General features: G+C 27.1%; 1 protein-coding gene across 12 annotated transcripts; it reads left to right on the top strand.

Moving 5' to 3' along the window:
- Nucleotides 1-1,758: 1,758 nt before the first annotated feature.
- On the top strand, nucleotides 1,759-25,278 carry LOC129958349 (uncharacterized). 12 transcript variants are annotated; one of them, XM_056070771.1, is made up of 6 exons: nucleotides 1,855-1,995; nucleotides 2,426-2,582; nucleotides 6,093-6,149; nucleotides 7,164-7,255; nucleotides 20,910-20,967; nucleotides 23,736-25,278. In XM_056070771.1, the coding sequence occupies exons 4-6, from the start codon at nucleotides 7,253-7,255 to the stop codon at nucleotides 24,251-24,253; spliced, it is 579 nt and encodes a 192-aa protein (XP_055926746.1). In that variant the 5' UTR covers nucleotides 1,855-1,995; nucleotides 2,426-2,582; nucleotides 6,093-6,149; nucleotides 7,164-7,252; the 3' UTR covers nucleotides 24,254-25,278. The 12 variants fall into 12 exon arrangements, 8 of the variants coding, with proteins under 8 accessions (XP_055926748.1, XP_055926746.1, XP_055926745.1 ...); XR_008783209.1 differs by lacking the exons at nucleotides 2,426-2,582; nucleotides 6,093-6,149 and adding an exon at nucleotides 23,504-23,655; XM_056070770.1 differs by lacking the exon at nucleotides 6,093-6,149.
- Nucleotides 25,279-27,391: the final 2,113 nt, after the last annotated feature.

Raw genomic sequence — 27,391 nt, 5'->3', positions numbered from 1 at the left:
CTGTTAGTTTATCTATTTTAATTTATACTATAGCTATTGCTGCCATAAGAGTTAATTTACCATCTTTAAATGCACTCGGATTTCGGAATGGGCCTTATCCTTTTCTTTCTTCCATTTTCTTTTGCGTACATCACTAGCAATGTTAAAAATTCTTGTCTCTCTATATATATTTCATATAATCACTTTGTAAATGATATAATATATTACATGGTCCAACAGATGGAAATTGCTCATATTAAGATCCGGAATTAGAGCAGTTTTTAAAAATTATTATTACATAGGCTCATTTGCAAAATAGTAAGTTTACATTATTACATAAAAATTTTTCTGCGAAACAAAACAAACAAAAAAAAACACCGATAAAGCTTCTAAATAACATTTTAAAAGAAATCAATAACATCTTTCATTAATGATCGATCGCAAATTTAGATGAAAATATGAATTTCGAAATGTATTTCATAAAACCATAAAATCTAATATATAAGCACAACAAATTTTTGACATAATATTTTTTACGTAGAAGACAAGCGGTTTAGTTCCAATGTTCGAAAGCAATGGCGCTATTATCGTTTATCTATATTGCAGAATTACCATCTGAATTTTTACTACAAATTCTGCACACTTTACAAGATGAACTTATTTTTAGATTCCCGGGCCAACTAAAAAGTTGGTCTTCGAATATATATTTGGAGTTCATGCTTATGTATACGAATACCGAAGTCCTAAGTACTCAATTTTATAAGTAGAACCATCGTTATTATAATGCTACTTGCAATCTGTTATAAGAAAAAAATTCAAAATGTTTTAACACTATTTTTTTAAAATAATTTCATGAGAAAACCAATATTCCTACAGATAAATATTTTAAAACATCTTTACGAATGTTATTTTTAATTGATTTACCAGAATGTGAATTTCTCCTTTCAACTTCAATAACCAGTATTTTGATTATTTTTCATACCATTGTCATCTACTTTTGAAAAAACATTTCCACATCAAAATAAAACAGACATATTTCAGACATATCTTATCATTTTTTTCAGAGAATAGCGTTACCCTGTACGCAAAGAGTACTCCCCACTTTTTGCTTGTTTTGAAAACTATTTTCTTTGCCATCTGTATTTGTCATAAATCACAAAATTTCTCCCCAAAACTCTTCGGCGAAGTTGTTGCTCCTCAAGGGAATATCCTCAGCCCTTTACTATATACTAGAAACACTATCGCCTTCCCTCCCCCGATCAACTTTATTACTTCTTTAAAGACGATACTGTAATCCAATTTCGCACCAAAACTCTTCCGTGAGGACTACTGAATACTTAAATCTGGTGTATGCTTCTGACAATATTGAAAAGACCCATGCTATCATGTTTAGGGAAGGGCGACCAAGGAAACCATTGCCTGCAACTAAATTCTTTGAAAATAGTATCCACTTTCACAAAGAAAGATTCGAGACTAAATTTCATCTTATCTATCTGATTGGCAAACGAGCCCTCTTTTCTCTAAAGAGTAAATTATTTTTATGCTAAAAAAAAGAAAGTTTTAATATGTTTTCTAACATGCTTCTTAAATTTGAGGACATGCTTCCTAAAACTAAATTCACTATTTTAAAATATTTGAACAAGAAATTCTTCTGTAAAGCCAGATATTTTATTAATAACTTTTATTTGCAAACAGGTATACTACTATTTTTATTAAATAATATTGTTGATATTTTTGTCGATCAGGAATCATTACGTCAGTTGCCATTGTTAATTCTATCTAGTAAAGCGCGGCACTACCCCTGGGGTTGGTTGCAGGCATTAATGATTTCAAGGAAGCTTAATCGAAGTTTGTGGAGCATTTTATTACTAACGTTTCTCTTGCAACACTTAACCCAATCCATCGCAAACCTTATTTTCACAGGTATGAGCGAGAGGGGCACCAGGGATGAGTGTTGTCTTTTTAATATTTGTGTTGTAGTACAACACTAGCGTCTCAATCGCTTACTTTTCACAGGTAAGAACGTTTGAGCGAGAGGGCACCCGGGATAAGTCTTGCCATTTAATTGTGGAGTTGTATCACACACAACGCTTTTCCCAGTGTGTAGGAATCGAATAGTATTTTTTTTTTTTTTTTTTCTTTTTCGACATGATGTTCCGACATTTTAGCTTAAAACATATTTTTTTAGTAACCTTTCTACTTATTTATTGGATATTTAATACAAATTCCATTTATACAAAGGCATATATTTATATAATCTGCAGTTTGTATGAAGAAGAAAATTATTAAGTATTTTATGATGTATCTTAAGATTAGTTGGTGGAATTTTTGATTTTGAATAGTATAAAATTTTCATAACTATTTTTTATTAGTAAATTATTTATTACACATAATTTTTTTCATACAAACTTTATTATTTAAAAAATTCCAATTACTTTTCTTTCAGAGTTTTCTGCATGATCTAAGACTGAAAAATCTTCCTAAGGTTAAGCCTTTTTCAAATTCTTTCATGTTTGTAGTATTTGCTGGGTTGTATAAATTTCTAGAATCAATGATAGCAAAGTAAAGTAAATTAGAGGAAATCATCATCTTATAACTAAAATGTATGTATGTTTTATAGTGATTTCCTTTTTATTCTGATGCAAAAAATAATTCTTATTTCTGTCATTACCTTTAATAGGAATTATCTTGTAGCGGTACTACAAAGTGAAACTAAAACTGACATTTGCCACGAGGTTCAAATCAAATTGACAGTGTCGCTTGGTGGTTATTTTTGATCTCGGCAAGTATGCAAATGAACGACTCCTTCAATCTATTTTTAAACCAGCGAAGCAAGAGAAAAAAAAAACACTGCCGCGACCGGAACGATTCTGACTTAATTTTTAAGCGTGTTTCACTAATCTTGCAACTGTACAAAGTCTTGTAAATATGTTGTAATTAAATTTTCTTTAACTTAAACCTTGTTTTCTTAGCTCTAGCATATTTTAAATTAGGCAGGCAAATTTGTAGGTTAGGTAATTGAAACCAGCACTAACCCACAATCTCTTAGTTCATGTTTTTAATATATATTATTAATAATTACTATTTAAGTTCTTTAAGTTGGGCATTTTTTAATGTAAGACACCTACTTTAATGTACAGTAATAATGTCCTGTCTTTTTCTCGTTTATTTCTTCCTTATTGAATAAGATTTATGAAATTAATAGAAAATGAACTGCAGAGTTTGGTCTGTTTGCTTATTGTCTAATTATTTTTTTGAATACAATAGTTGTCAGTCAGAAATTGTTGCAAATTTTGTTGTTATGACTTTTGATGTTTCTTTGCACATTTTGTCATTCGACTGTTTATTAAAAATATAACTTGATTTATTTATGAGCATGCATTGATTTTTGTTTGTTAGTTTATTCATGTTGAACTGATCTCAGGTAAGCATTCTAAATATTCTTCTCTTGAGTTAGTTATTGAAACTCTTAAATTTTATATGTGTGCCACTGATTTCCTCCTTAATTTTTTAATGCAAGCATTTTTTTTTTTCATCATACATTCTCTTCATATTTCACACTTATTTGTTCAAATATTATTTATATTTAGTATGAGTTAAATTTATTTTGCGTATGATAACGTATATACTATATGATGATAGATTTTTATATGTTAAAAGGTTTATACTTTAATAAAAACATTTTTGTTTTTTTTGTTCTTGATTATTGTATTTTTCTATTAGAACAAAGATACTTATCAGTACAACACTGATTTTAGTGCTAATTATACTGTAGTGATATGAGTGATTATGAACCTGGAATTGTTTTTACAAAATTGACCCCAATTTTTATGTTAACATGAAAATGAAATTTCTTGTTAAGTCATGTTCTTATATGCATGTGGATCTCAAATCGCACTGAAACTGGTTCGGTTGAAAAAAAACTATTATGTAACTAAATCATTGCAATAAACAATCTTTATCGTGAAAAGTAATCAATATTGTATGTAAGTTGAAGAAAAAAATTTTAAACAAAATGATTGAATAAAATAAAGCAGTAAATTTACAATGGTAGTGATGTTTTAGGTTCATTACTATGGTATCCTGATGAAACTTCTCTTTTTGTATATTACTGATATGTTCTAGATTTTAAGATTTCTTCAAATTACTTTGTAAAAAATGAACCTTTATGCTTATATTGGAATCTAATTTTTCAAAAATTTTGTGTATACATGCACATTTCTCTATTTTTTACTGCTTTGTTTATAACCTAAAATATTCTAAATAACTAATATGAAATATGGCCATGTAAAAAAAAAAAAAAGAAAAAAAAACTCTGCTTGTAGAATTTTATTACTCACTCCAGAAATTGTTTTAAACATATTGGAAGCAACTATCATTATTATTTTATGTCCAAATCAATTGTTTCTTTAGATTCGAAGAATTATGATTTTTATCATCCTAAGGATCCCTGATAATGTCTACTGTACTTATAACTAGGTTTTCTTTTAAATGTCATTTCATTTGTCTTGATTAGTGCATTCCTTATTATCTTGTAATCAAATAAAACAGGAATATCTCCTATAACTGTTGGATGGAGGCAATCTTTAGATCTACATGAATAGACCTCTCATGTTCCTGAAATCGGAGTATCTTCAAGACCTTTTGATATTCTTCTTTTCCAGGTTGAAAATTTTAAAGTGAAAATAACTGATAGACATTATATGGCAACATGCATTTTAAACATCTGCTGTATTCTCTTAATAACCCTCAAATCAAAATCACTTCATATTTCCATAAGAGAATGAAGCTGGTGATTATTATTGCTATATACAAGGTATTTATTTGTCTGAAGTATTTTCACTTCCCTGGTCCTGTAAAGCTGTTGTTTTAATCTCGCACTTAAAAAATCACCCCTCCTCTCTCTAATATAGATCTTAAAGATTCTGAGTTTTTCTTTTACTGGCTAATCAGATAACTGAATGTAAATTATCCATATAATGCAAGACTAAAAAATTTACAATTGATAACCATTTTTAAGAAATTATTGTAAGCTTGGATATTTTCTGGTTTATGCTCAACTTCATTAATCTATAGTAGCAAACAAAAGCAAATCAAATTTGCTATTTATATATGCAAATTTATTCATATTTGTTATGATTTCACTTGTTTCTGATATGATCATTGGATTTAAATTGTGTTATTGAGGAGCACTATTTTTCTTTTCACTTATCAAAAAATTTAAAAGTCATGCTATGAATTACCTTATTTTTAGAAATGAAAATTAATTTAGTATATAATCTGGAAGTTAACTATTTAAATTTGAATTTTTTTTAGCAAGGCAATTCTTAAAAGTGTGATATTTATAAACATTTTTTGTATTCAACTGTTCTTGAAAAAATATATGTGGATTTTGTAATCTCTCATTTATTTATGTTTCTCTGGGTTTATTTACATTGAAATGGGCATGTTATTCTAAATCCTCTATTGTAAAGGAAACTGTTAAATTATCTTAAATTTTTGATGCATGCTACTAATTTCCCTCCTGAAATTTGATGGATTATGTTCTGTATTCAAAAAGCTTTTTCTTCTTATCTGACCTGTTATTTCTCTATTTTCAAATATTGTTCACATTCTTTAGAATTTATTAAGCATATTACAGTGTATCTGAAATTAGTTGATAGTTATTCCTTTTTTCATTTTTGTAATGATTAAAGCCTCTCAGATCAACATACACACAAGTCCATCATTGTGATTATTAACAGACATTCCATTCTACACTGCAAACTTTCTTTTGCTCGTGTTTCTATTTTTGCCAATGAGTTTACTAATATTTGACTTGAATAGTTTCTGCCTATTGTCAAACATATGGATAGAAGAAATATTATTGGGAAAATCTATAAAAATTAGCAGCATACATTAATGGCTGCAGATGCCATTGAATATTTAGTCTATTTAGTGTTTAAAATTGAGCGCTTATTTGAACATTGACATTGGTTTTAGAATCAGCAGCCTCAAGACACCCTAAAAATAAATTCTTTCTTGACAACAAAATTTGCTTTTGAATAGTATTAACATTATATTTATTTCTTTCAACTTTCAGTTTAACAAAAATTCACATCTTTTTTTCCTAGATTTAACTGAATGCATTTTGAAGTTCTCCACACTGAGACTGAAAAAATCTGCCTGTGGTAAACTTTTGAGAGAACCTAATTTTTGGTTTATTCTGAAATTCTGGAATATATAGCAGCAAAATTATTCCACTGTACATTTTTTGTAAATTATATATGTTTTAAAATGTCTTCCTTCTGATGCTTGTGAAATCAATTCTTTAGTTTATAGTGTTTATGTTATCTCTGATACAAATTATGATGTTTAAAGAGTTATTTTTCTTTTCTGTTGTTGTAATTGTCTTTAAAAATTAAAATAAATGTTATAAATTATTATTATTGTTATTTTGAGTTTGGAAGGATTAAAATTTTTATGATACTTAAGTTAGTAATCCATAAATTTACCATTTAAAATTTAGATAAGTTGTTTTGCAAACAAAAATGTTTCTTTGACTATACATTTGTTAATATTTTAAGTTTTCATCTGATCGTGATAATTAAATTGTTTGAATTTTTTAAATATAATGTTATAGCTATTCCAACTGATTATTTTTAAAAATGAAAAGTTTCAATTTTTAAAATGTTGTAATACTACGATTTAAAATATATGTATAGTGACGATAGTATAGTTATGATTATATAGAATATATGTATAGTTATGATTACAGTGCTTTATGAATATTTTTTTTGTTTGTTGGTTTATTTTTTATTTTTATTTTTAAAGATTTGATGAATTAAATGTCATGTTAATTGTGTCAGGAACCCCTATATTTTGATGGCTGAAAGTTTATGAAGGCTTTTCTTTTTACCTTTTTCAAAAATACTTCACTATATTATATATTGATTCACTATATATTGATACGCATAAATATGCATCATACTCAAAAACAGTTATTTTGCATTGCAAATATGACTAATTTATTTTTAAAAATTGAATCTGATTTTAGATGTTTCCACTGTTTAAATGATGATACTGAATAGATTGAAACAGTTTAGGTGTTTAATTAGCTTGTGGAAAAATTCAATGTTTTCTTATTTATATTTTTTCTCTACAAAAAAATGGGTACGCTTTAATATATTTATATTTTCTTTCAGAATAAAATGCTTCATCTGTCTTTCCTACCAGGCCTAATGATATTGAAACTGTGTATTCTCTGCATGACTTGAGGCTGAAAAACACAAAAATGGTAAGCATTTTAGAAATGATTTTAGGTATGTTATAGTTTTTATATTCACCAGGAAGTATATCTGTTACTTAGTTGCACCACAGAATTATTTATAATTGAGAATGTTTTCCCATTTATATCTCATGCTTGGACGGGAAACAAAAGAAAAGGAAAAATGGATTTATTGCTTTGTTCTTAATAGATATTGAGCTATTTAAACGGTACGAAAATGAGTTATATTAACCAATTAATTCTTTCTGACCATGGCATAAATAATATAAAATTTAAGCATCTCTTTTGTACAGTTGAAAATTACATCCTTGTTTGATAATATTAAGTATTTTAGAGAAATTTATTAAAATTCTTGCATCGAAATATTGAAAATATCACAACTGCTTGAGTAAGCTTTTTAAATTAAGACAAATAAAATAATTTTGTAAACCAAATTTTTTGTCATATAGTTATGAGACTACTACATACATGAAATTTAATTTTTTTCAAAAAAAAATTTCAAACCTATTTGTTTTTTAAAAAATGCAACTAATTTATTGTTTATTTATTTTTTGAGTAATGTCTTATAAATAATGATTCTAAATTGAGTTGAATGTTATGTGTTTGCATTATTTAAAATTAAGGTTCAATTTTTTGTTTATATTCATCTCTCTTTTTTTTTACTGTATTGATTTTTCATATTTTAGTGCATATCATTTCTTTTATTATATTTTAAGATATATTCATCTTTATATTTTATGTTCCATTGAATTGATTTGTATGTATTTATTTTATTATAATGCTATTTAAATAATTATACATTTTCAAGCAGAATTATTTGCCTAGATCTATCATTTTGTCTTTTCCGCTATATAGAAGTTCTAGATACTTAATTCCTGTATTGTATACCAGAGTTTGGATCGTGCACTTCAATTCTTATTATTGTACTGTCTATTTATTATGATTACAGTGCTTGAAATTTTACTTAAAAAAACAACTTGCAACAAAATTTGCATAAATTAAAGTAATAAGTAGATTAAATTCTGTGTATGATCTATTAAACATTAGCATCTTTAAAGTGTATTTATTTTGTAAAATTAATGTAGCATCCTATGAAAGCATTCTCTACTCATATATATTGTCCCTTGGCTGTCTTTAGATCAGTAATTTAAAAAAACAGTAAAAGTTTAGTTTTTGTATTGTAAAATTATTTTTAATAAAATATCATTAATGACAGACTACACTTCTTTTTGATGCAATTTCCTTTCACATGAAGAGTTTTATATCTACTCTATTTTGAAAATTTATTAAAAATGACAATAGATTTTTTTCACTGAAATCAGTATGCTGTTCTTTGAAAAAGAAAATCATAAAATATTTTATTCTTTGCAAAGTTTTAAATTCCAATGTGAAGACTTTTACCGTAAGTGTAGAGGATTGTTGATTAAAAATTTCTTATTTGATGCAGTAGTAATCCCTTCTCCAATTCTGTTTCATTACTTGGTAGAAATGCATTATATTTGGGGGTTTAAATTAATACAATTAACTTAATACACATTTAATTGAATATTACATATACATTGGAACATAGCAATGAAACATTAGCAAAGAATAATAGAGCCTCATTAATTGCAGGAATGCATATGCTTCACCGTCTCATGAACACATGAATGTCCAATTCAGTGACACATGTTCATAAAAATATATTTGTGCACTTTTCTTTTGTTGGAATGTAAAATCATTTCTGGTGATGAAGAAGCTTGTAATCTCCTATTCTTTGGAATGTTGTGTCTTAATTGGTAGAATGTATTTTGCACTTTAAAGGGGATTTTGAATCTCGCTTATTATTTTATTTTTTCTTCAATATTTAATAAATTTTTTCAAATAGTTTTGCTTTGTGATTTTAAATTTTTCTTGAATTATTCTTGATAGTAGATAATATTAAATTTGCTTTAACTGTATGTTCTTATAATTATTAAATATTGTTCTTCATTTATTGAATATTGCATAAATTATTTCACTTACTCTCACTTCAGATGAAATTGTTGGATTTTATTATAAAATATCTGAAAATAGTTATTTTCTAAAAATTCTGTTTTATTTATTTATTTTTTATTTAACATCCACTTAATATTATTTTATAATTTTGAATGATTTATTTATTTTCTTTTCTTTAGTTTTTGCAATGTAATAGGATTAATTTCAATCTACTTTTTATTATTACCCTCTTATCACTCATTAAAGACTCATTACCAATTATTCTAATTCATATTACATCTTCTTTGAATGTCTTGTGGATATGGTTTTCCAGGTTAATATCTCTGTGCATTAAATATTTATGTCAGGCAGGGCTTTTATTTCACATGTTAAAATATCATAATGTCATAATAGCTGCTTAGGTGATATATCCTTTATTTTTCTGTATAATTTTGTCTTTTTGTTGTTTTGGTATTATTAATAAAACATGTGGGTTTTTATGTTTCAGATTTGTTAACTTAGATCCTTAAGTTTCTTTTTTCTTTCAAGGAATTGATATGTTAGTGAATTGGTAGTATAATATTTTTTTCTCAGTACATATAAATAAATATAAGAACTGTATTATAACAAAATATTTTTATGAATACATTGAAAGTGCTTTTTCATAAGGAACTGGCAAATTAAAAAGTGTTGCCTCCATGTTTGTTAAAAATATTCAACAATTGGCAATATGCTGTATTTATATTGTATAAATCTTGCTCAACTTAGTAAATTTCATTGTTACATATAATTCTATAATCAAAACTCTTATATTATTGTTTGTTCTTATATCTATTCAGAAGTCTTAAAAGGTACATATTTTTAAAAATTTGATTATTCACCCTCAAAAGTGGTAGGAATTACTATCTTCCTTAATTGTAGGAATACTGAAATCATGATTTACACATAATTATTATTTTATCTATATCATGTCAACAGTATGATTGGTTCTACACTAGGATAAAATACTCTCATAATATTGTTTTTTATATTCTGTTTTTAAGTATTATGTCGTAATTGCATTTATTATTTCTTATTTTATGGGGATTAATATGAGATCTCTAAGATTTATATAAGTTTTTCATTTTAATTTATTTCATATATCTTGTAAACAAGGCATTAATATATAGCAAATCTATTCATATATGTTTTTTTTATATTTTTCAGTTTTGTCATTAAATGTTGTTTTGTCTATTTTTAAGTGCTTTGCAAATTTTACTTGTAATGTTTCTTTGTATGATAGGATTTGAGTTTTTGCTGTGGAACTGCCTTTCATAAGTTTCTGATTTAAGATTATTCTTCTCGTCTCCTTTTCCTGAATTTATATTTGTCATTTGCATCTTATATATTTGATGAATAAATGTCTCTCAACTCATCTTTTCTCCTAATGGATACTGAATCTGAAGAATAAATATTTTTAGAACCCAAAGAATCCCTGCTTAAATTCTATCAGCAAGATGATCCACTTATTTGTGGAGACAATTATTTATTTGCTCCACATCTGTAGTAGATTTTCTTGAATGCCTTTAAATTAAGTAAAAAAATTAATATACAGAAGCCTTTTAATTTTAATTATTTAAAACTGTTTGCATTTTGAAATTTGGTTTCATGTATAATTCAGCACTTAAAAACTTGGCTTATTAAAATATATATTGTTTTCAAATAAATATGTAATTTCTAGAATTTGTATTATGGCTGTTTAACTTAGCAGTGTTGTAAATTATATAATAAATAAATACATTTTGATGTTGGGACTTTGTAAATTATTATGTTTTCGATAATTTAAAGGTTTTATAAATTTTTCCCTTGTTTTATTCTGTTTCTGTGTTTTATAAATTGTGAAAATATTGCAGTAATCAATCTTAATTTTTTTTAAAAACAATATTATGTGAAACTATTTTATCACTTTAGATGGTTGTCTTTAATTCATTCTGAATTCAAACACAGTTACTTCACAAGAATTATTCTTTTCACTTTTAGTATGTTTTTTTATTTATTTATTTACTTGGAAATTTTAGATAATGAAATAAAATTTGTATTTTTAAGGGCATTTTAAAGTTTAATCGTTTTATAAAATATTTATATATATTAGATTTGTAATGAAGAAGAAAAAAAGTTCTCAATTTCTTTCTCTATTCTTTCAAAAAACTAAGTTTATTAAAAACAGTATCCAGAGCATTCTACTACTAATGACTCTTCATTAATTCAAAAATGAACATTACTAAAAAGATATTTCTCTGAAAAGTACAGTTAAAAAAAATTGGCTTGATCACTATATAATTCAAAATTTGTGACTGTAATTATCTGTTTTATATATTAAAGGTTTACCGATGTATCATTTTTTGGTGAGTGATTCCTAACAAAATGGGGAAAAAGAATCAAACGAGAAATGAAAAAAGTGAAGGTGAATCTTTATTTGATTGGTGGGAGTGAGTATACAAATATCAGTTCTTCTTCTGATGCGTCACTCAGCTGAGTTCAATTCAGGAATTTTTATGCTTTCAAAAACTATTCAGTGTTGAGCCATATTGTGTTTCTCATACCTCCTGATTTTTTTTTCTTCTGTCTTGAGTTTCTCTGCCTATACCACTCTATACTCAGATTTAACTCAAGAAACGTGCATCCTTTTGCTCAATTAGAATTAGAGATATATGAAGGTTTCTAGTTTGGGTTATTATCATGGGGAAGATTTTTTTTTTCGTATTTGGGAATAGAGGGTGGCACAGAAGATTTTAAGAAATTTAACATGAGATTTTAGTCATTTTACTATTTACTATAAGACATCAAAGATTTTGCAAATAGTTTCTTAAGGTCTCAACACACGAAATCAAAACGTTTGATTTTTCAACCAATGTCTTAAACGAATTTTTAAAAAATATTTATAATCGAAACTTTAAAAATAAGGTTTGAAACTTGATTTTTTTAAAAAGTACTTCCAGATTTGGTGGAACTTTTAAAAAAAATGGCAGTAATATTAAGTTGTCTTGGTTACTATATTAGGAATATAAATTATGGGAATAAGGTTAAGTTTCCTCTTTTTTTTTAAAGTGAAACAAAAACAAACCTTAATTTTTTTTTTTATTTAAATGTCTTATTTGAAAAAAAAAAATTAGTAATTAGCTTTAAAATACTATAAATGCAACTAAGAAATTTTTCTTAGAAAAAACTTTTGAAATATTTTTTTTTAAAATTTGCAAAACATTGTGGAATTATGCTGATTTATATTCAGCAAATTATAAATCACCATATTAATTAAAGTTGCATTTTTATGTGTATATTTTCTCTTGGCATGTATTTTATGAATTTTTTTATCAAAGGATGAGCCAATAAAAAATTGGCTCCAGATAATATCACAGAAATTTTCAATATTATATGCCTTTAAAAATGTTTATATGTGATAGCATTTGAAAAAGTATATTACGTTGAATATGTTTCTTCAGAAGTTGAATTTTTTAAATTATATCTTAAATTAACAGAAATTCGAGATAAACAGAAAAAAACTGGGATTCTGGAAAGTTTGTTAATTTAATTTATAAACTCAATTGTCACTCTACTAATTTCCTATCTTTCATGCGACATCATAATTCAAATTTTGAGCTACGAATTTAAGGAAGATCTTTTATACAAGAAATAGCACGCAGTGTTGAACAATACACACAATGATGTAATTTGGGAAAGGCAAGGGGTGTATGGATGACAGGTCTGAAATCTTAGGAGATGCCTTGGGCAAAATATTAATGCATTTTAGTTACTTGTTAAAGTCAAATATAATGAGGGGGGGGCGAAAAATTGTCACTCTGCTCCGGGAGTCGTTGCTACACCACTGAATATATTATACATATGAATAATTTTTACAATTGCCAGAAGAAAAAAAAATTAATGCCATTAAATGCCAAAAAGAAAAAAAAATTAGTTTGGATTAGCTTGAGGATTCACGCATACCGAAGCAGATTATTTTTACAGAAAATTACTGTTGTTATAGTGAATGTTTGTTTTACAGCCTGCATTTGTCAGAATTATCAGAAAATTATATTCCTTTATGTGGTCTGTTGGCATACTAGTGCCAAATTCTAAATATGAAATAATGAAGTCAGTTTGACATCTTACTACCTACTTTACTATATTCAGCTTCAAAAGAAAAGCAAGTAATAATAATAATAATTCGCCTTTAAATTATCAATAAAAAAATTATAAAAACTGTCTTTATTATCAAAATATTTTCGCCAGGCATTCTAATCAAAAGTGCTGGTAAAATGAATACCCACATACTAATAACTACATAGATACAGTCTTTTAAAAGCATTTTAAGAACTCAAATTTGAAGAAACCATCTTTCTGAAATCAAAACATTTCTTTTTTCGAAACGTCAAAGTAAATTTGATGTTCCAACTAATAATATCTCTACAATTGAAATAAATCTTTCACAAAGGAAAATCAGAAATGAACTTATTCGTAATACTTGAAGCAAATGAAACGGTTCTGTGACTGAAACAAAAATTATTTTGCATTATAATTAAAATTTTATTTGCCATTTATAAAATTCTGATTATTATTTTCAATGCTGATAATATTTGCAAAGAGAAGTAAATACTTTGATAGGAGCTCCATCTGATGCTCAATAAAATAAAACTCTTTAGAATAGATAATAATATAATAGAAGTACAATTATTAGAATAAAACGGTAATGGACCAATCCGGATATGTTAAAATGCAAAATGATTGTATTCAGTTCAGGAATTAAGTAAAAATTAAGTCGGTTATAGAAAAACATCATCTCAAAAATTGAAACAAGTTTTTGACCTCAAATTTGAAACATCACAGCATAATGCTGCTATCGCCTTGCCTCGCTTATCTTTACTTTCTTTTTAAAATTTATTCTGAATTATGTAGCAGTAATTACGTGTATGGAGACAACGAATCGAACTGTCGCTATACGCAAATATACGAATACAGCTGATAAAATAATTAAAAATTGTATAATAAAATATAATTAAAAATATTTATATAAATATATCAGAATTAAAGAATAATTATATGAAATTAAATTGATATCACTGAAGAATTGATTTTTCTGAATTGAAAGGTAAAGTAAAAAGGCCCTTGATATACTCCTCAATTATTGAGTAAAAAATCATAAACATATCGATTGATTTGTAAGTAAAAGTCTAATTAAAATTTTGAGAAATCATTTCTTAATAAGCACCAAAGAAGTAATTATATTTCAAATATCATAGCTCTAGTTCCAAAGATCTGCTTTGTAGAGCATTTTGAGTCATTTTTCATCTTGCATTTCTGGATTATTCGTTTCTTTGCAACCATCATCAATTTACGGTGAGGTTTCCAGTTAACTTTTAGAAATGCTGAAAAGAACAAACAAGAGATTTTGATTGTAATAAATGATCCCATATAAAATGCCGTTTCAAAAAATTTATTCTTCATCATTCGTTATTTTTTTATATAGAAAAGGAACAAAAAATAATGAGTGGATTTCTACTTAGGTAAAAATAAACGAATAAATAGTAGTGGTGAAACGGTCACGTATTAGATTTCGTAGTAGCGAAGTGAACTGAAATATTAACAATTGAAAAGAAATGGCGGTATTTTATGATTTCATTTGTTTTAGTTTTTCTAATTTATTTTCTTGGAGATATTTCTTTTGCCTTTAACAAATTGCTCGAATATTTCGTTGTGCATATTTTTTAAATGTAAGTAATTTTTATTTCTCGATAAGAAGTGCATGATACATTTACGACAGATATATGAGTTTTACCTTCTTTAATTCCGCTGTCATATTAAGATTAGATTTATTTAATAGTTTTTTAAAAAATATTACGTTCTCCAAACTAATTGTAACTAATCATACTTACTGATGCGGAATTCTTCGATTTTAGTTTCGATTTGACGTTTGTAAAACGATAAATCGAACTATATTCTTAAACCTTGCCGAAATTTGTTTTCGAAATGGCATGTGAAAGCGTACATCTTTTTTCTATCTTTTATTTAATTTTCATGATCAGTTTGAAATGTACACAAATGTATTTTGTTGACATAAATAAGCATGATTTGTGAAAGATAATTAATTCATTTCATATATACCACGGACATTCTTCAGAAAAGACTGATCAATTTTTAAGAAATTAACGATGTTTCATTCGATAAGTTTTTATTTTAATATGGTTTTATACCAACTATGAAAAACATTGATGATTGATTTTTAAATTTGACTTCTGTTTTACCTGTCATATCGGGCATGAGTTTTTTTATTTCAATCTCGTGAGGTGGACATTCCCCTTCCCCTTTTTTTCCCTCCAGCTATGCTTCACTTGTCAGCACATTCTGTCTTTTTAATTAATTCTGTTTTATTTCAAATACTATTGAACTTTTTAGAAAATGATGCAAATGCATTCTTGTATACATTCAATTTAAAACCATGTTCAACTTAAATTTTTTTTTCTTCATTGAGTTCTTTATTTTATTTACTATCCTGAAATATATATTTTTTTTCTCTTACTATTTCCATCAATTTACTCTATTTACTTAAACTTTCTAACTAAAATAAAAAATTTCTATAACTTTCTTCTGTTTTCTTTTAAAATTTTCTATAATTCCCATGTGATATGTAAGTTTATTCTGACTTTCATTTTAATAGTTTACGTTTTAAAAATTTATTTTGTTCCACAGTGAAAAAATATTTCTTGCTTGTGGCATTCCGAAAAAAATTTAAAATAAAAACATTTTAATGTGCAATCTAAACGTGCATTCAAAATGTTATTACACATGAATTTTTATTATTGAGAATCTCTTATCCATTTGTATGTTCGTGCAATATAAATCTTTTCTCACTCCGATGTAAAAAAAAAAAAAAAAAAAAAAAAAAATCATCTGAATTTAGAAAAATTTGACTTCAGAACATCATTTTACATATATGCATACCCTTCAATATTGTCCGGTCATCAGTAGTCTTCCTACCAATATATTGCAGATAACATAATAACATTGTTAAAGAGTACATATTTTCAAAGAATAATTATTTATTGAAACAATTGTTTTCAAACTTAATTCAAAATTATTTAACTTGCATGTATTATTGATTAAATATAAAAGTGAAATAATTTTATCACATAATATAATTTTGTTCATCAAACAAATTAACACTATTTGTTAAACATTTTTTTAAAAATTTCTATTACATAGCAAAGACATTTGCAGCTCATAATTATTGCTCAGTTTAACATCAAAACAAAGTCTCATATACATTTTTGTTGTGAGCAGTGACTGCAAAGTTTTTGCATTCATTCTAGACCAAAATCTCCCGCTTTCTTTTTTTTTTCCCATGTAACCATGCTAAAAATACTGACGTTACTAGCTGTGCTGTGCGCAAAGATTCGGAGAGAGGGCATTTTCAGCACTTTTTTATAGTTTTTTGTAATTTTCTTATTTTATATCCATAATTGTGTAGTTTTCTCCCAATTTCAATAGTAAGTACAGAGATTTTGTAGCTGTTGGATGGTATGTATGTATATTTTCAGTCTCTAATTAAAATTTTTTCTTCACTAAAGTGATTTTTTTTAAAAAAATCTGGAACTAGAAAATTTTTACTTTATAATTGGATTTTGCATATATCTATTTATTTATAATCTTTGAATTAATTTCTTAATGACTATTTACACACGAGGGTAGATAAAAACTATTAAACTATATACATTTTGTTTCCTTACTCTGTATAGACATCATTTTGTGTTACTATACATTTATGTATAATTTTGTCACCTTAATAAGATCCATATATTGTATTCTTGGTAGTTTTAAAGATATTTTTAATAATTTAATTTTTAAATTTACTCTTTAGTCAAGCAAAATAAATAATTTGCGTAAATTTATAATTTAAAAAATGCCTGCTTTGGCCTGTCATTTTTTTTTTCTCATTATTCATATTTTATATTTTGAAATGGGCTTTGATAACTTTCTTTTAGATCGCTATTTTGTGTTATGATTTATAATTCTGTTTATGTTCTCCTTTCAATAAATTCTTCTTAATTTGAAAGTTCTTTAAGAAGGAAAAGGTTTGTTTGTATTTAGTTTTTGTTTAAACATTTGACCACCTTTATTTTAATGCAAAATTTTCTCTCGCTGAAGAGTGTGTGTTTGGAATCATTTGAAAGTAAAATGGCTTTCGATCTAATATATACGTATAAACCGTCTTTTGCTCTCTTTCAATATCTTAATATCATATTTTTAATTATCTTTATTTCTGCTAAAAGTTGAAATTTGTGCCCTTTTTAAAAATTCTTCTCTTAGAAATGATCTCATTAGATTATATCAGAGAAATAAATTGATTTAGGAAATATTGGAATATAGCATTAGACAACTAATTTGATTCTGAGAGTAGACTGTGATCTAGTTTGGTGAGAATAAGTATCAGGAATTTAAACTTCATATTTATCAAGCAATTCAATATTGTCTAATAAAATTTACAGTGGATTTCATTATGTTCATTTGGGTATGATTAAGTCATTTTAAATTCATCTAAGTTTCTCATAATAGGCAACCTCAGCCACTCATGTGTTAAAGAAAGAATAACAGAGCCTGAATTTAAATAATAAGCATTTATATAGCAAGAAAACATTATTTAATAAAATCGGATCATTCTAGGTTATCGTCATTTTCATATAACATTATCTGAATAGCCAATCATTTAGTTATATCATTGGGATCAATCCTTGTGTGGGATTGTTTGAAAGTTAATACAAAAGGAAAAATAAACATTTTAATCTTCATGTTGATGTTAGGCTTAAGCAATTATCCTTGGCAAAATCTTACTGTAAATTTTTATTAAATACAGTCCTAGAAATCATGTAACAAGTGATCATATAAAGATTATTAATTAAATCAAAATATAGATTTCCTGATTCAGATTACTTTTTATTAAACCTTCAGTGTGCAGTTTAAGCATTTCATCAGTATGCTCTCTCAACAGTTTTACAAATCAAATCATATGGATATCAGTTAACAATAGAGCTCTATTTTTATATATATATTTGATTTATCATGCACAATTGAAATGCTGAGATTTCAGAAGATCTGTGATCTGTTAGTAAAAAAAAAAAATTAGAATATTTGTTAAATTTTATCGGCCATAACTTTTTAATCTTGAACAAAATTGATTAGGTTATTCAAAAATTAAGACTTATTCTTGTATTGGGGGAATCTTGAACAGGGCTTCTTGTTTAAATTGCAAGATAATCTGTTGGAAAATGGGACAAAAATTTGTATAATATGGATCTGGAAATCTTTTTTGCTTACAGGTCACAACAGCAGTATTAGTTTGCTTTTAAAAGATTCAAGAACAAAACGATACTTAAAATGGGATTCATAAGTGACTTATAAATGAAATCTCGCCTTATAATAAATTCATCAAAGAAAAGCACAGAATATTTATTATAAAATTAAAAAAAAGATTTTTATTGAGCAAACAGTTTATAATTTAACAAACAGGTCACAGAATGATGTGTGTTCTATGAACAACACACACAATAGGATATCCACAACTTTCCTGTTCTTGGAGCAAGGAGATTGACTGCATGGGATTACAAGGTGCATATATTTGAAATGAATGAAACGTATCCTGACTAAACAGTCGTGCTATACTATTTACTTGCTATGCAGCAGAAGTTTTATTTACTTATTTAGAGTAATTTTGAGTGTTATACGATTGCTTTCATTCTGTATTTTCTTTTAATTGTATTTTCACACTAATTAAGTGGCTCATTACAAATTAGTATAATGTATATTATATTGTTGGTTCTTAAATTTGGAAAGCCATATGCACATCATGTGCACGAAAATATTGTAATAGCTAGAGGTTTATTCCATCCTGAATAAGTGTTGTAATGTCATTTAATAGCTACTATGGTGATTATTGATAATTCTCATCATGATTTTTGCCCTTTGATATTGATGCAACTAAATATATTTCTATCTCAGGTCTTGCTTTTGTACTTGAAAAATTGCTGATATACTTTGAATATTGAGCACTAACTTGTAATCATTTCCATCAGAAGATTTTTACCACATACTGCTGGATATTATATTCTTTATTGATAATTAATAGATACTTTTGGGTAATGTTTAAAAACAATGATTCTGACATGAATTGAAATTTATTGTGTAAATCATCATAATGCAAAATAAGATTTAAATCAATATTTCATGGCTAAAAGTTTTTCAAAAAGTAGTATTTTTTAGTTGAATGCTAAATGCCTTTCTCCAGAGAAAGGTAAATTTTATAGGCAGAGAGTAAAAAGTATGAAAAAGTATGTTTTTTATCATGTTCAGAAAGATATATTTTCTGCATTTTTCTTTCATTATGATGTAAAATCATATCTGCCTATGATGAAAATTTTATTCTCCTATTCATCGATTTATTGTGTACTATTTGTTGAATTAGTTCAGAATTTTTAAAATACTTGTGTAATGATTTTTTCATTTTTTTTTTTTTTTTTTTTTACATTAAATATCAATGCACCAGAAACATGAAACAACGTCATTCATTAAATTTCTAGTAATTCTTTTGAATGATTTGAAGATCTTTGACCCTTTTAATCACATATTTTGTATATTGTGTAGATAATATAAAGTTTATTTTTCTTTTTAATGATTCTTGCAAGTAAATTGCATTTAGAATATTTGACGTTAATTTTCTAAATTCTTCCATTTTTATTTTTTTCCCCTTGATCTTGCCATGTTTTATAAACTACACATATGTCGTATTTCTTGCACTAATGTCACATGATATTGATTTTTTTATTCTAAGATATATTGAAATAGTTATCTTCAGATAGTTTCTTTTTTTTTTTTTTTTTCTGATTTTGCTTGTATATCGTATTTATTTTTTTACTTTAATAACTATAATGTCTGTTAAATGTATTTTTAAAAGATGCAACTTAAAATATTGCATCTTTATTGGGATCACCATATAAGATCTGGTATTTATTTTAATGAGACTGAATGCAAATTGAACTTTATCTGGTATTGCTTTCAAAATAAATAAATAAATAAATACACTGTGGAATAAATGTATAAAGATGTAAATGGTTATTACAAGGCTTCTTTTGTCACCTCTTTAATAAATTAGTATCTGATTTCTCATGAAATTTGAGAATTGCATTCTTTTTAAACATTCTTCATCTGAGAAAATATCTCATCCGGTTAGATTAGTCAAATAAATAGTTTGAGTAAGTACTGAAGTGTGTCATTGTAACAAATAGCTTCAGTCCAAAAGGGGCCTGTGAACTAGAGGTTTATTGTGATTGCACTCTCTTGATTTTGCTGTTCATGTAATAGGAAGTTTTCCCTATCTGGAGTTGCAAGGTATATTTTGGTGCTGTGGGTATCATATTTTACTTGAATTAAACTTGCATTGAATGACTATTTAATAGTTGTTTGAATTCATAATACATCATTGAAAATCTTAATCTTGCATTCTATATGTATGTTAAGTTCACAATGTGCATGTAATTGTAATAGCTAAAATTTTATTCTACTTGTCTAAAAGTATCGTAATGTAGTTTATTCAGTAGCTGTTAAGGTGGCTCTTGATTTTTCTTGTAATAATTTTGCCCTTTGTTGTTGATGGAACTGTATATATTATAATACTTTTCTATTTCAGATGGTACTTCTGGATTTGACTGGAGAAAATTCAGACATGTTTAGAACATTGAAGAGTGGTTAGTGATAAATTTTACTTGAAATATTAAAAATAGTTGCTTATATTGAATGTACTGTGCCTCCCTATTCTTTTAAAGCTAATTAATTGAATGCACATTCTTACTAGATGCATCTTTTTGATATATTATAAAATATTTTTGGGCAGAATAAATATATTTTGTGAATGCAATTGTATTTCTACTTTTCACATTTAAATATAGTTTTCTTTAAAAGGTTTCCATCAGTGCTCATTCTCAAATTCAGCTTTGAAAATAATAATAGATTGATATTTATAAAACTTCATTATTTTTTGAATTTGAGAATGAATGGTATCGGGATTAAACTAATTATATAAATTTTTCAGTGGATATATTCATTATTAGGGCCAGAGTAAAGTTTAAGGTACGGCGCCAAATTTCAATTTTTCCAAATATGGTAAACCCTACTTGACCGGTGGCTATCCTATGGCAACCCTAAATTAGTCTGTTCTGCAAGTGTCAGGGGTCTTTTCCACTTGTAACTCCGTTAGGGTCAGACGTTTTTTTTTTTTTGTTGTTGTTGTATAAGTTATCTTGGACCTGGTTACCAATACTGTAATAAAAACAATAGATTAAAAGGGGTAAAAAAATAATTTTATGTGAAAAAGTTTATTGAAATTCTATAATTTTTAATAAAGAATGCTAAAAGTGTTTCTCTACTTAAATTGAAAGTAAATTATATAAAAAGTGAATTGAAATTAAGAAAAAGCATATTCTCTATAATTTTCTCAAGGATTGATTAATATATTAGTACTCTTCTTTTATTTTAAATTTTAAGATAGTACTGAAGTGTTACTGTTTTTTACTATTGCATTTACTAATTTTATTATTTCAAGCATTTCTTTTGGGTTATTTAGAAATTTCCTTTTCTTTTAATGATATATTTTCAATTCTGTTTATGTAATATAAAGTTTTAGTTTGCTTTTGAATCATTCTTATCTTTTAAGTACATTATTTTAAGCATATTTTTCCTCTTTTTTAATACTTATTAATTATTGTGCATAATTTTTCCATATTTTGTATGCTACACTTAATATGTTTTACCAACATTTCCTAATAATTCGTAAATATTGTTCTTCATTCATTCATTCATTTTATATATACAACATGTAAATTATTTTACTTGCACTCACTTGGAAATGATATTGTGGAATTTTATTCTATCTCAAAATATTTCAATTGTAAAATGTCTGATGGTTTCGTTTTTAAAATTTAACATCCACTTAGTGTGTTTTAATGGTTTAAAATTGTAGTCAGTTTAAAATATATTTTTATTAGATGAAAATTAAAATATTGGAACTTAATTCTAATCTCCATATGGTTTTTAAAGAGTTCTGGTTTTAGTGAGTGAATCAATTTAGATTGAAATTTTTTATCTGGTGTTTATTTCAAAAAAGTAAATAAATGCATTGTATAATTAATTATCCATAAGAAGGTGTAAATTAGGATTACAAGCCTTCTTTTGTTCAATCTTTCACTGGATTATTATTGAAATTTCTCATTATTTATATTTCAATGGTTGAGAATTGTATCCTAGTTTAACATTTTACGTCTTGGGGAAAATTCTCATCACCATAAGAAGGTCTAAATTAGGATTACAAGCCTTCTTTTGTTAAATCTTTTGCTGGCTTAGTTCTGACTGACTTATTATTGATATTTCTAATTATTTATATTTCACTAGTTGAGAATTGTATCCTCTTTAAAGATTTTATGTCCGAGGGAAAATTCTTATAGCCGGCCGGTTGAAGAAAAAAAATGACGTCATCTGGCCCCGCCCTTGTCGTTGGTCGTTGTTGTCGGTAATAATAGGAAGGAATGTTCCTATTATGACCAAGCACCCAGGATGTGATTATGTGGCGACTTTTAAAAATTGCCGCAAAACAATTCCAGCAATGTTATTTGAGTAAAATAACATTTCGAAGTATGTTATTTTTCACTAGTGACGTGTCGCGGATGTTTTGTCGTCGTTTTATGGTATATTAGGTTTGTTGGATTGAGTATACTTCAGAGTGAATCCAGTGAGTAGGGGTAAGCATGTATTTCTCTTACAATTTTTTAGAAACTATTTCTCATCATTCTATCCCGTCTTGTAAAAATTTAGCAGAGGTAATAGAAAAGTATGAATCTTTAGAAGAGAATGATTATAGATGTGTTTTGTATTTTTGGTTAGAAAATTTGTATACTAGATTTAGAGATGTTACAGCTGGTCCTTATTTTGATTTAAATCATGACGATTTTGAAAATATTGATCCTGAAGAAACTTCATATCATGTGAATGACCCAGCTTTGCATTGGCTGAGACTGCCAAGCTTGTATTGTCATAATTGGAGTAAACCTGAACCTTTGACAAAACTCAAATACATTTTTCTTTTGAATTGTGTAAAAAGTGAAAATTTTGATGAACACGAATTTCCTCTTTTTGAAAATGCATCTCATATATTATTAAATTATGTTTGCACTGATGTGAACGATGTTATAATCAATGCCTGCACTGACTGTTCCAACAATCATTTTATAGGAGATACTAAGTTTGAGTATAGAGAACACATTGCTGCAACGAAAGAGAAATTCATCGAAACAATTTTGAGTAAAAAGCATTACTGTGGTTGCTGTATTACAAAACCCCTGTTCACAATTCACTCTGGATTTGATTGTCCAAGATTGTATTAAGTGAGTATTTTTCCAAGAGTAAAATAATATTAAATATATTATATGTATTATTAAAAATTAATTTTTGTAATATATTTCAGAAATGGGAGACAGACAGATAACGATGGCAGACGCATTGGAGAATTGGATCAACATGTTGGGCCCGGATCAAGTCTGGAACCATCAGTTGTGGGAGTACCTGCTTCAGAACGTGATCAACCATTGGAAGATCAAGCCGCCAGCCAGCTCCGACTCAGAGCCATTAAAAATCTTGATCCAGAGTGTTATCAATTTGCTAAAGACACACTATTCGACTTGCTCGGAGAACCATTTAGACTTCTACTTGCAACGTCTTTCGGCGCTACTCAGCGATACGTCTCAGAAGTTCTTGTCCTGGGACGTGGTAAGAGACGTAGGCAACTACTGGATTGGATTTAAGGAAATGGGCTTGATTTCCCCGGAAAATTTTATGGGTACCTCGAAGAGGAAACGCACGTCCACATCGTGCATGGCTGTGCCTACTCCAACAGAAGTTGCCGTTGTAGATGGAAAAACCACCCCATTGTCAGAGAATGCATTAAGAAGTCTATTCGACAAGCCAAGTTCCTCCGGCAATTAAGCTGGATCGACTGGGTCTATGTTCTCTTATATTTCTTTGTGTCAAAACGGGGTCTCTTGAAGAAAATTTGGATTGACGGAAGAACTCGAAGACTACAGAGTAGCTCTGAAGATCTACGATGGTCGCTACTGTGTAAAAGATCCAAAATCCTTTTGGAAGGGAAAGGAGAAGGAGTTCGACGTAACTCTGGCTCGGAGATCCCCAATGATGAAGAAGGTGAATCAACTGTTTCTCGAAATGTACGAATACCTTCAGGCAAAAGGAGCCGATTTGAGGTCATCTGTCAATCCACACAGCTTCTTCTTCCTGTGAACGAAACACATTATCTTTCAGCATGTAAGTTATTTACTCAGACTGTGAACTCTTATTCTTTGCTTGAACTTAAAAATTTGCTTAAGTATTACACCTGTCTTGTATAGAAATTGTGCATATAATCCATTTAGATATTATCATTCTAGAGAAGAATCTTTTAATTATTTGCTTAATTTACTTAAATTTCAAAGATTTGAAGATAAAATTAGAGATTTATTACTTAATATTAAACATTGGTTCAACAAAAAAGGTTGGTACCAAACTGTTAATGATGAAACAATTTTAAATTCTAAAATAAATACTATTTGCATTATTGGCCCCCCAAATGTGGGGAAAAATTACTTTTGAAATTGTTTTGCAGCCATAGCTCTTAATGTTGGCCACATAGGCCGAGTTAATAACAAATGCAACCAATTCGCACTTCAAGAAGTAATTGATAAAAGATTAATAATAGGTAATGAAATTAACATGGAAGGCGGTGCTAAAGATGATTTTAAAAAATTATGTGAAGGCAAAGCATTAAGCGTAAGAGTTAAACATTGCCCAGATGGTATATATATAGGACTCCTGTGCTTCTGCTATCTAATAATAATTTAGATATTTGTAATGATCCAACATTTAAAGATGTACATATTAAAGTGTTTTACTGGAAAAAATGTGAATTACTTAAAGAATCATGTAAACAGCCATACCCTATGGCCATTTTTGATATATATAATTATTACAATGCTTCTTTGCAATAAATAAAAAAACTTTTTTTGCAAAAAATTGTTTTTATTTGTGTCTCAAAAATTACATTCATATTTGATACAGACCATAATACATAGATTTAGATACATTGTTTGCACTTCCAGTATAATGTCCAATTTCTTCATGTGGTGAAACATTAACAAAATCAGCATAAGGTCTCATAGTTGAAGAATCACATTTAACAACCGTAGTTGCTTCCACTTCAAAATATCCTTGAGTATCTGTCCATTTGTTGATTTCACCACTTGCAATATTTTTAGTTGAAAGAGAAGGAACAGGTTGTATTCCAATATGAAGAGTGGGTTGAGTTTCAGGTTGAAAGATTCGTAGAGTCCTCTGCAGTGTTGATTAGATTTTTCAATTAATCCTCCATAAGACATTGATGCACTTGGATCATCTCTTGCAACAGAGGTTCCATTGGTTTTTACAGGGTCACAATCTTTATCTAAAAAAGTAGTAAGAATTCCTCTTGGGTCAATAGGTCCTGTTGCAATTTTAATTGATCTGTTGTGTTCAGGTTTTAAATTTGGATATCCAGTAAAAATAGATCTAGCTGGGTTTTTTAATAACCCAACTTTAGGTTTATAAGACATAGAACAAATAGTTGTATTTTGCAGATTTTCAGCATTATATTCTTCCAAATATTGTTGAAATAAAGGCCAACCATGACCACTGTCAGAAGTATTAACAACAGTTAAATAATTATTCAAAACAGTTGGTAAACCAAATTGATGAGTAGGAACATTTTTTTTCCAGTGGGTGTCAATTTTATTTTTATCATATTCCTCACCATAAAACTGATTCATCAAATTTTGCAAATGTTGGGGTTTAATAATTTCCAAACTTAAGGGTTTCATGGGATTATTATCTTCTAACACATATAAATAATCTTTTTAAGAAGTCTCCTCAGTATTCATTCTCAAATTCAGCTTTGAAAATATTAATAGATATTTATTTATAAAGCTAAATTATTTCTTAAATTTGAGAATGAATAGAATCAGAATTAAAGTAATTATGTAAATTTATCATTGGATATATTCATTATTAGTAAATAATAGATGCTTTCATACAATATTCAAAGATAATTCCATTTTGTGTTGAAGTTCACTGTGCAGATACTCTTGGAGCATGAATGTTGCCTTTTGGGTTCTACTGTCTGGTGTCTCTGGACATAAAATTCATAATTTAGTTTTCTTGAAATTAATGTTGTATACCATTTTTTTCCCCTCAATTTATTCAAATTGATTTATTTTATTGTATAAGTTATCTTGGACCTACATCTATTGTTTTTATTACTGTATCTACAGATACTGCAATAAAAACAATAGATTAAAAGGATTAAAATAATAATTTTATGTCAAAAGGATTATTCAAATTCTATAATTTTTAATAAAGAATGCTAAAAGTGTTTCTCTACTTAAATTGAAAGTAAGAAAAAGCATATTCTCTATAATTTTCTCCAGGGTTGATCAATATATTAGTAATCTTCTTTTATTAGCTTGTAAATCATTTCTGCTGATAATGAAGATCTTGCTTTGCTACTAATTGAAATGATATTTTATTGTTGAAATCAATTCCAAAATTTAAGATAATACTGAGGTTTTACTTTTTTTTTTTTTTTTTTTTTTTTTTACTGTTGTTGCATTTGCTAATTTTATTTTGAGCATTTCTTTTGAATTATTTGGAAATTTTCTTTTCTCTTAATGATATATTTTCAAATCTGTTTATGTAATATAAAGTTTTAGTTTGCTTTTGAATCATTCTTTTCTTTTAAGTACATTATTTTAAATATATTTTTCCTCTTTTCTAATACTTATTAATTATTGTGCATAATTTCTCCATATTTTGTGTACTACACTTAATATATTTTCCTGACTTTTTCTAATAAATCTTAAGTATTGTTCTTCATTCCCTCATTTTATGTATACAACATGTAAATTATTTTACTTGCACTTACTTGAAATGATATTGTTGAATATTATTTTACCTCAAAATATTTAAATTGTAAAATTTTGGATGGTTTCCTTTTTTAAATTTAACATCCACTTTGTGTGTTTTAATGGTTTAAAATTGTAG

Source organism: Argiope bruennichi, chromosome X1, assembly GCF_947563725.1.
Source record: "Argiope bruennichi chromosome X1, qqArgBrue1.1, whole genome shotgun sequence".
NCBI classification, from domain to species: Eukaryota; Metazoa; Arthropoda; class Arachnida; order Araneae; family Araneidae; genus Argiope; species Argiope bruennichi.
This window is presented reverse-complemented; position numbering and strand designations above follow the sequence as displayed.

Coding starts and splice junctions, on each gene's coding strand:
- LOC129958349 (XM_056070773.1), top strand. Junction 20,968..23,735: donor GTTTAGAACATTGAAGAGTG/GTTAGTGATAAA, acceptor AATATATTTCAG/AAATGGGAGACAGACAGATA.